Source organism: Nicotiana sylvestris, chromosome 9, assembly GCF_000393655.2.
Source record: "Nicotiana sylvestris chromosome 9, ASM39365v2, whole genome shotgun sequence".
Taxonomy (NCBI): Eukaryota; Viridiplantae; Streptophyta; class Magnoliopsida; order Solanales; family Solanaceae; genus Nicotiana; species Nicotiana sylvestris.
In genome coordinates this window covers 110,217,492-110,228,503 of record NC_091065.1, presented here as the reverse complement: position 1 = coordinate 110,228,503, position 11,012 = coordinate 110,217,492, and the positions used below count along the sequence as shown (strand labels likewise).

Here is an 11,012-nt window from a genome sequence, read left to right as displayed (position 1 = left end):
TCCCACCCCTTTGCCTCGAAGTTTAAAGTTCGCCTAAAAATTGGGACTCCTGATGTCAACCATGTTGGGGTGGTACCCAGGAGTGCCATGTATTCTACCAACCATGGACGGGCTGCCTCATCCAATGCTACCTTTTCTAAGTATAATGATTCATCTTCCTCCGGAAAGCCTAGGTAGTCATTGATATTTTCCCTATTGAACTTCACTGTCAAATTCCGCACCTTAGTCACTTTAGTGCCCTTTTTGATGTGGGCAACATTAGCGTAAAACTCCTTGACTAAGTGCTCATTTGCCTTCTCGACTGTGCTTGAAAAATTATCCCAGCCCGGTCTCTCTCTGAATTGCCTCTTCACATTAGGGTTGTGAGGCAGAAGGTCCTTTTCAATGAATTTCCGCTTAAGTATCAATTTCCTCTGGGGCCACCATTCTCGGAACTTGTGGTAAGCAATCTCACTAACAAATCTATCCTGCCAAGCCTAGAGGTTTCTAGTTCTCTGCACTCCCCCGGTTTGGGTAACACCCCCTCCTTCTTCAGCAATAGGATCCTCCCCGGGTGTTGAAGCTGATGCTGCACTATCACTGCTCTCTGCTGAGCCCTCAGACGACTCAGAAGAAATTTTAACTGAAGCTTGAGCAGTAGGAGAGCCCGAAGGTGTGGGCACTTCTCTCAATCTATGCCACTCCGGCCAGTCAGGAACATAATCCGACACTGAATTAGAGTCAGATGCCTCCCGGGAGGGCAAATACTCACTTCCCTCTGAATGGGAAGTAGCTTTATCTGTAGCCTTTATTGACTTTCTAGTGTCCCCAATTGCCTTTCGGACTTGGGAGGTCAATTTGATCATACCTCGTCCCCTACCCCGAGAAGACTCTCCTTTGCCTTTCTGTTTTTCACCTCCCCATCGTGATTTAACCATTGTCGGCAAAGAAAAGTCATTTAGCGTTTGTTAGTATCACATTACTAGGAGAAACAATGAAGAATATGATTAAAAATAGCTGAATACAAACCACATAAAAAGCAGTGCGGCCGCAAAAGTGCCACCGCGGACCGCACAAAATGACACCGCGGTCGGCATTGAAGTGGGGTTCAGAATACCCATTCTTTGATTCCAGGCACCGCGGACCACAAGAATTGCCGTGCGGCCGCAGTAAGGCATCGCAAACCACAAAAATTCGACCACGGCTGCGGTCCTTAACATTTACCTCTCTGAAGTTTTACTATTTCGGCCCACATAAAATAGCATCGCGGACCGTAGAGAGGCACCGCGGACCGCGGTAAGCCATACTCAGCACACCAACCTAGGGTTTCAAAATTTTCTCATTTTTAGCCTTAATCCACATATTATCAACCCACTAGGTAGTCAATCATTATTTTTAACTAATTAATCCTAATCTAAACAACTTATGCAACCCTAAGCTAAAAATTAAAAGAAAAGGGAAAAAAGAGAAGTAGAACTAACAAATTAAAAGAATATAAAACACAATTAAAGACTAGGGAAAGAGTTAAAGTACCAGAGATGAGATGCAGTACAGATGAATGAGAATCAGTGATTGAATTTGTGCAAAGAGGCCGTGATGAATAGTAGTTTTTCTATTTAGAAAACAAATGAGCAAAAAGTGTAAATGAAGGCATGAGGTCCTATTTATAGAAAAAGGACCTGGGGTCCACGATACCTACCCACCGCGGATCGCATAAAATGCACCGCGGTATGCGGTACTTAAACACAAGAAACATTGGGTAGGCAGTCACTGCGGACCGTATAAAATGCTCCGCGGATCGCATAAAGTGCATTGCGGCCGCGATGACAACTTTAGAGAACCCCCACTTTTGACCATTCAACACTGTAGACCGCAATAAAATTTTGCTCCCGCAATAAGGCCATTGCGGCTGCGAAAAATGCATTGCGGCAGCAGTCCAAACTTCAGAGAGGGCAACATTTTTCCAATTTGGTCCTGCACTGCATCAAAATATCCCTACACACATCTCACAACCAGTTAGTCCAAAAGCAAATCCTACACTAAAAAGAAAATCAAAGACGAACAAAAAGAAAGACACATGGGTTGCCTCCCAAGAAGCGCCTGATTTAACGTCGCAGCACGATGCAGGTTACCATCAAATTCTTTAGATGGATCAGTGCCACCATGTGACTGTCATCAATCTTGCCTAGGTGGTGCTTGACCCTGTGCCCATTAACTCTGAAGACCTCCCCATTTTTGTTTTTCAAGTCAAGTGCACCAAATGGAGTCACAAGCACCACTTCAAAAGGTCAACTCCATTTCGACTTAAGCTTTCCCGGAAACTGACGTAACTGAGAATTTAACAAGAGAACCAAATCACCCACTTTGAACTCCTTGCCATGAGCATACTTATAATGAAGGTACTTCATCTTGTCCTTATACAAGGACGAACTGGAGTAGGCATGAAATCAGAATTCATCAAGTTCATTAAGCTGCTCCACACGAAGATTTGCTGCCATATCCCATTCAAGATTCAGCTTCCTCAAAGCCCACATGGCCTTGTGCTCTAACTCAACTGGTAGATGGAAAGCTTTCCCAAAGACCAACCGATACAGAGACATACCAATCAGAGTCTTGTAAGCAATCCTATAAGCCCATAGAGCATCATCCAATTTCTTTGACCAATCGGTCCTATTTGCATTGACCGTCTTTGACAATATATTCTTGATTTCCCTGTTTGAGACTTCAACTTGGCCATTCGCCTGAGGGTGATAAGGAGTAGAAACTTTGTGATTGACACCATACTTTGTAAACAAAGTGTCAAAAGCTCGATTACAAAAATGAGACCCCCCATCACTTATGATTGCTTGAGGAGTGCCAGACCTAGTAAAAATGCTCTTCTTGAGAAACACAACAACACTCCGAACCTCATTATTGGGTAAAGCCACGGCTTCAACCCACTTTGAAATATAGTCAACTGCCACTAGAATGTATGTGTTCCCACACGAACTAACAAATAGACCCATGAAATCAATGCCCTACATATCAAAAATATCAACTTCGAGAATAGTATTGAGAGGCATCTCATCTTTCTTCAAAATTCCACCCGCTCTTTGACATTAGTCGCATCTCTTCACAAGTTCACTTGCATCTTTGTACAAAGTTGGCCAGTAAAACCCACAACTAAAAACCTTTGAAGTGGTCCTTGCCCCACCATGATGACCGCCATAGAGAGAGGAATGACAAGCCTCTAAAATACTTAATTGATCCTCCTTTGGGACACACCTCCGGATCACACCGTCAGTGTAGATATTAAACAAGTACGGCTCATTCCAATAGAAGTCCAAACTATCCCGTTTAAGCTTCTTCCTTTGGTTAGAAGAGAGCTCACACGGGATTATACCAGTCACAAGGAAATTTGCAACGTCCACAAACCATGGCATACTATTCATTGAAACAGAAAGGAGTTGCTCATCGGGAAATGAATCATTGATCTCTAGGCCATCATAAGGCCTCCCCTCCTCCTCCAAACGGGACAAGTGGTCTGCCACTTGATTTTCACAACCCTTCCAGTCAACAATCTCCAAATCAAACTCTTGAAGTAACAAGACCCATCGCATCAACCTAGCTTTGGAATCCTTCTTCGTCATCAAGTACCGGAGTGCGGCATGATCGGTATGAATTATGACCTTGGCACCCATGAGATACGGCCGAAATTTTTCCATTGCGAACACAATAGCCAACAACTCTTTTTTAGTCACCGTGTAATTCACTTGAGCATCATTCATTGTCTTGCTCGCATAATACACTGGATGAAACATTTTATTCACTCTTTAACCCAAGACCGCCCCAACTGCAACATCACTCGCGTCACACATAAGCTCGAAAGGCAAGCTCCAATTGGGTGCGGTAGTAATAGGAGTGGTGGTCAACTTGTGCTTGAGAAGTTCGAAGGCTTGCATAAATCCCTCATTGAACACGAAATTGACATCTTTTTCCAATAACTTGCACAAGGGATTCACTACCTTCGAAAAGTCCTTGATAAATCTCCGGTAGAAGCCCGCATGTCCAAGAAAACTTCTAACTCCCTTGACTGAAGTAGGAGGAGGGATCCTTGAAATCACTTCAATTTTTGCTTTGTCCACCTCTATACCGTGCTTTGAAGTTTTATGGACAAGGACTATGCCCTCCTCAACAATGAAGTGACATTTCTCTCAATTAAGCACAAGGTTGGTTTCTTCATAATGGGCCAACACTCTATCAAGATTTTTCAAACATTCATCAAACGAGCCACTCACAACACTGAAGTCGTCCATAAACACCTCCAAAATGTCCTCCACCATGTCGGTAAATATGACCATCATACACTGCTGGAATGTAGCCGGTGCATTACACAACCCAAATGGCATCCTAGAAAAGGCAAAGGTACCATACAGACAAGTGAAGGCGGTATTCTCCTGATCTTCCGGAGCAATCAAAATTTGGTTGTACCCAAAATACCCATCCAAGAAATAGTAGAAGGCACGCCCAGCAAGCCTGTCTAGCATCTGATCAAGAAAAGACAATGGAAAGTGATCCTTGCGGGTCACTTTATTCAACTTGCGGTAATCCATGCACACCCTCCATCCGCTGACAATCCTGGTAGGAATCAACTCATTTTGTGCATTGGTAACCATGGTCATACCATCCTTCTTTGGCGCATATTGCACCAGCGAAGTCCAAAAGCTATCAAAGATGGGGTACACAACCCCAGCATCCAATCATTTGATCACCTCCTTTCTCACAACCTCTTGTATTGCCTCGTTCAACCTCCTTTGATGTTCCAAGGAGGGCTTTGCATCATCTTCAAGAATAATCTTGTGCATACAAAAGGCGGGGCTTATCCCCCGAATTTCAGCTAAGGTCCATCCAATTGCCTTCTTCCATTTTTGAAGCACTGCCAATGTGGCATCTACCTACATGTTAGTAAGACAAGAGGAAAGAATAACTGGAAAAGTTGAACTAAGGCCTAAGAATTCATACCTAAGGTGTGGAGGCAACGGCTTCAACTCCTACACCGGAGGTTCCTCGATTGAGGGCTTTATTGGTGGAGTCTTCCGATTCTCAAGATCCAAAGAGAGTTTTCGAGGCTCATAAGAGTAAGAGCTCATTCCATGTAAAGCATTGACACACTCCACCCGGCCTTCATCCTCATTTACATTAAAATTCAACAATACCGCCTCTAGAGGGTCCTCCACATTGATAATTTCACTAGTATCATCAACTATCACTACCGTGACAAGATCCACAAAAGAGCACACTTCAGAACTATTGGGCTGCTTCATTGACTTGCACACATAAAAGACCAGTTTCTCATCACCCACCCGGAAGGTGAGTCCCCTGCTTCCACATTAACTAAGGCCTTCCCAGTTGCAAGGAAAGGTCTTCCCAATATGATCATAACCTCATAATCTACCTCACAATCCAAGATCACAAAATCAGCAGGCAAAATGAACTTGTCCACCCGAACAAGGACATCATCTACAATACCAAGTAGCCTCTTCATAGTTCTATCCGCAATTTGCATCCTCATTGAAGTAGCCCTAGGTTGCCCAATACCCAAAGTATTAAAAATGGAGTAAGGCATCAAGTTGATACTCGCCCCCAAATCACATAGAGCTTTTGCAAAGTTTGCACTCCCAATAGTGCAAGGAATGGTGAAAGCACCTGGATCTTCTAGCTTCAGAGCCATGAGTGCACTATTGCACTAACTTGGTGGGTCATCTTGATAGTGTCATAATCCATGGATCTTTTCTTTGTCACCAAGTCTTTCATGAATTTAGCATACCCCGACATTTGTTCTAGAGCTTCAACTAACGACACATTAATTGATAAGCTCTTCATCATGTCAATAAATTTCTTAAACTAGTTTTCATTTTTTTGCTTCGTAAGCCTTTGAGGATAAGGTGGAGGCATCCTTGGCAAAGGGGCATTGTCTTTAGGCACAACCATTTCTGGCATGTCTATTACGTGTTCCCTAGATGGGTTCACGTCATTCTGAGTTTCCACCTCGGCATCTTGGATATCAATCCTTACTTCCTTATTCACGTTCTCATCAATCACATTCTCAACCACCAAAGGGATCTCATCCTCTTGCTACTCAACTTCATCACTCAAAATTTCTTTTTGTTTGGAGGCATTCACATCACCGCCTCGTCCACTTCTTGTAGTTATCACCATTACATGCCCGAAATTGTTTCCACCCTTGGGGTTGACTACCTTATCACTAGGTAGAGCCCCCTTAGGGTTAGTATTCAAGGATTGTGAGCTTTGGCCTAATTGAACCTCCAAGTTTCTGATTGAAGTATTGTGGGATGCCAACTGGGCATCAGAGTCAACATTCTTTTTCATCATCTATTCAAACATCATTTCGATTCTCCCTATTTCATTGTTGGAAGAACTAGGACCTTGGGATGGAAATGGGGGTGGATTGTTCGGTTGTTGATACATTGGGGGCCTCTGAAAGCCTTGCCCCCGATTTCCTTGGTTGCCATTGTTCCAACCACCCTGATTGTTGTTTCCACCCCTGTTGTTGTTGTTGCCACTCCAATTACCCAGATTGTTCTGATTATTGTCCTAGTTGCCCCAATTTGAATTTTGGTTGTTGTTTCCCTAATTACTATTCCCTTGTTGTTGATTTCCCCAATTGCCTTGGGGTCTCCATTGTTGTTGGTTAGAAGAATTTCCCCTTTGGCCCTGATAGTTGTTCACGTATTGCACTTCTTCATTCTACTCATCATACCCATCATCTTGGAACCCACCACTGTCTTGGTCATATTGATCCGAACTCCCTTGGTTCTGTTGACCTCTTTATCTTCTTTTCTTCACTAACATGTTGACACCCTCCATAGCATTTACTTGTCGTGGAGCTTGAACCTGCTGTAATTGTGCCTTTCCTAGCTGGTTCATTGTTGTTGTTAATTCTGCTATTCCCTGCCCATGATCATGGAGCCCTTTGTGCAAGTGAATGACCGTGGGCTTACCTTGTGGCATATTATCTCTACTTTGACAAGCGGAGGACGTGTCAGCCATCTCATCCAATATTGCATTAGCCTCATCATATGGTGTGTTCACAAAATTACCCCCGACGAGTTGGTTCACTATGCACTGATTTTTAATGCCCCGGTAGAATATCTGTTGTATCATTGCCTCAGTCATATCATTATTTGGGCATTCCTTTACCATGATCCGGTATCTCTCCCATATCTCATGCAGTGGTTCGTTGGGCTCCTGCTTGAAAGCTAAGATTCATCCCTCAAGGTCGCCATGTGGCCCAGCGAGAAAAACTTTGCAATGAATTTATCTGCCAACTCATCCCAAGTAGTGATGGAATGGTTGGGAAGTCTTTCAAGCCAATCCAAAGCCTTCCCTCTAAGTGAAAAATGGACTAATCTCAACCGAAGTGCATCCTCTGATACATTTGTTTGCTTGCTCCCCTAACAGGTATCAGATATTTGTAAGCATTCTAATGGGGAGCACCTGTAAAATACCCTCACTGCTCCAACAAAGTCAGCATCACATTTGTAATTTGGAAATTGCCCGCCCGGATCCAAGGTGGGACAATTGCACTAGCATATCCTTTCTTTCGAAGCACCCGAGGATCCACTCTTGGAGGTGGCGGGGGAGGGTCTGGAACATTATCATTGGCCTGGCGGTCTCTCCTTTGAGCTTGAGGCACGACAGGTACCTCATCATCAATATTGTCATCTAACTCCTCCCCCGGTGGAAGGTCTCCAAGAGGTGCATTGTTGTTTACCGCCATTTTGTACCTAAGTTGGCGACACATATAAATTAGTAACACAGAAGGAAAGAAAAACAATACACAAAACTATTTAGATAGATATCCAAAACCGTTAGCTCCCTGACAACGACGCCAAAAAGTGATCGGGTCCAACCCTACACCACTACAAATGGCAAGAGCGACCGATGCAGCATTTACCTGAGAAGGTCGGGATCAAATCCACAGGGGGCTAGAATGTTTGGGATATGGATTCCTATCTAAATTAGTAGTGGGTAATGCTCTTAATTACACTTCCAATCATATTTGTTTGTTTGTTACTTCTAAGTTTATGCTAATAATATGCAAAATTAAACTAAGTATATCGCTTGTAAAGTTTTATAAGTGGTTAAAGAGGGACTAGGGAAGTGAGTTTCTCCTAGGTGAATACTTGACGGGTTATAAAGCCTAAGGTAAAGTTGTTATGCTGGAAATTGCGATATATCCAATGCACGAAATTACTCACTCTATACATCTCGGTATCTTGAGTGACTTTTCCCTAATTGACTTTCTCACGACCAATTGGGTGTCAAAATTGTGCAAGCAATATAGGCTCAAGTCGGGTATTACTATCTCTAGGTTTAACCCTTTAATTGGGGCTATCAATCTCTTGATTACACCTCAATTCCTTGTTGGACTGATTTTCCTAGACTCAAGATCTCTTTCTCAAGAAGAACCCAAGTTAAAAAGGCACAAATTAGTATTTGCAACCACTAATTCAACATGAAAAACACAAATCAGTCCAAATATCAAATACCCTCAAACACCTAAGCCTTAAAACAAAAGGCTCATCAAATACCCATATTAGGGTTAAGCAACAACCCTAACTAATGGGTCTAGCTACTCATAATAATGGAAGAAATCAGAGATTTAGATGAAGAATAACCCATATAATATGATTACAAACTAAGATATTGAAGATTGAGTGTTAATCTATGACTCAAAATGGACTAAAACCGTCGTTCACGTGCTCTGCTAAGATAAAGATACCCTAAAAAGGTGAAAAAGAAGTATTTATACAAGGCCGAATTTTCTGGACAAACATACCACTGACGGATACACCGCGGCCGCGGTGAGGCTTTTTAGCTCCACTGCTCCGTCTCTAAATCTGCCCACCGCGGACCGCATAAAATGCACCGCGGTCACGGTGGCTTCACTGCGGTCCGCACAAAATGGACCGCGGACCGCAATGGCTTCCAACTTCAAAACTCCCAGCTCTCTGAATCCCCTCTCCACGGACCGCATAAAATGGATTGCAGCTGCGAAGAGGCTACTGCATCCATCTACCGCGGACCGCAGTGCTAGAGTTTCCAAAAGTGCATCTCTCTGATCTTTTCCACCGCGGACCACACTAAATGGACTGCGGCCGTAGTAGGTCTATTGCAACTGCAATGGATTTTATGCTACAACAGTGCCTTAACTTGTTCTTGGTACTTGAGCAGGTTTCACTCCTTTTTGAGCTGGTTTTGACTACTTGTCACTTTTTTGACCAAACCCTGCAAACAAGCACAACATGTAAGCTTTCGGGATTACTTGTATACTTTTTTATTCCAAAACTCAAGCAAAAAGCAGTATAAAATAGATTAGAATCCCTAGTTATGACCGTGTCCTAAGCGCTCATCCTCTCGGGCTCGCCATAGTGTCCGACAACCAGCTCTGTAACCTGCCGACCATAGTCGTCCAAAATGGCTACTCCCTCGCCGACATGCTATTGTATCTGCATTCCCAACTGGTGGAATAAATGTAGGCCAATAGCCTGCACAATGTGTAAAATATAAATTACGGAACGTTAGGTTACAGTTATAAGTAAGAATGCCAAATAACATACCAGTGCCTCGTGCCTCCCGGCGTATAGAACATACCGACCACCAACTCGATGAATGGGATTCCCGACGAGAAGTCTGGTAACGCCACGGTACCAACCCATATAATCATGCTCAGTATCCGTCCCACTCGATGAAGGGGGGCAGAATCATGTCAAATCACCGGTCCCAAGTATCGATCTGTGCCTCTATCTATGCCACATATGCCTGGTCCACCCTAGAACGATCATCCTGCTGGAAATGTATGGTCTGCCAGGTGGGCGGTGTCGGTACAAGCTGCGGACGGCCAAACTGGCGAAGTACCCACTCGGTGGCATGATGCTCCACAATATCAATGCACATTAGCACGACAGAAGAGCTCCACATAAGTTGGTCGACCGAGCAATAATCGGGCAAGCTAGCTATCAGCGCATCGATGTATGGTGTCAGATGAACTATTAAGTAACAACAGAAAACGTGAGTATACACAACACATGTGAAGCTATGCCAAGTAAACTTTGGTATACATTTACTTGTGCGCCCTCCGGCAAATCCAAGATATCCCTGCATAAGGGGAGATTATGTCGAACCTCGTACTCTCGTCCATATCCTAGCCGGAGAACCCACCTCCTAGCTAGAGGGGGAAGCGAAGGTGGTATATCCGGAGCTAATGGTGGTAGAGGTGGTTTCAACTGCAAGAACCACTCCCAGGCCCAAACCTAACATACAAAGTTGACATAAAATTTAAGATATATTTCTACTAGGTATGTTATAATGAATAGAGTATTCAAAATATATTGTTGCCTGTAGTAGCAACAAAAATCTAGCAGCGTCACAGTGGGTTCTCATGCTCGCCCGGCACATCTGCTTGTACAAGTAGGCGAGAACAATAGCACCCTAGCTGTACTGGGGTAAATCATCTAGCCACTTAAGATGATGAAGAAATATCAAGCTGACTAGGTTCCCCGAAGTGTTCGGGAACAAGACCCCTCCAAATATAAGGAGTAGCAGCAACCTCGTGTACCAGTGAATATGCAGATCTGGTGTATCGCCAGTGATGTCAGGGTGCAATATCTCCAAATAGTCTCGAATAGTCATCAACTGCAGACGACTAGCCCTAGCTAGTGCATTCTCATCCTGTAGCCGGAAACCAGTGAGTTGCTGCAGCATGTCCAGGTACTGCCCACCTGTCATCTCTCTCATGGCTTGCGGCAGAGCAACGAGGTGTCCATCAACGGGAAACCCATATATAACCTCCACGTCCTGCAGTGTGATGGTGGCCTCGCCAATGGGCAAGTGGAATGTGTGCGTCTCCGGTCGCCACCAATCTATCAAGGCCATGACCAAAGACCAATCGAGTTGCAACCGCCCGATCTCCAAAATCTTGTAGAAGCCCGTATCCTTCAAGCGTCTGACTACATGGGGATGGAGAACTT

At 44.0% G+C, this 11,012-nt stretch overlaps 1 protein-coding gene across 1 annotated transcript; it reads right to left on the bottom strand.

Annotated features, from left to right (window-relative positions):
* Positions 1-2,267: 2,267 nt before the first annotated feature.
* LOC138878045 (uncharacterized) lies at positions 2,268-3,608 on the bottom strand. The gene is made up of 3 exons (XM_070157700.1): positions 3,096-3,608; positions 2,764-2,996; positions 2,268-2,409 (listed from the first exon to the last, which is right to left on the bottom strand). Exons 1-3 carry the CDS (start codon positions 3,606-3,608, stop codon positions 2,268-2,270), a joined length of 888 nt encoding a protein of 295 aa, XP_070013801.1.
* Between the last annotated feature and the right edge of the window lie 7,404 nt (positions 3,609-11,012).

What these genes read in the sequence shown, in the direction of transcription:
- LOC138878045 (XM_070157700.1), bottom strand. Translation starts at nt 3,608, where the DNA reads ATGACGAAGAAGGATTCCAAAGCTAGGTTGATGCGATGGGTCTTGTTA. An exon ending in ACAAAGATGCAAGTGAACTT is followed by an intron (nt 2,997 to 3,095) that starts GTGAAGAGATGC and finishes TTTGATATGTAG; the next exon opens with GGCATTGATTTCATGGGTCT. An exon ending in TTTGACACTTTGTTTACAAA is followed by an intron (nt 2,410 to 2,763) that starts GTATGGTGTCAA and finishes TGCCTACTCCAG; the next exon opens with TTCGTCCTTGTATAAGGACA.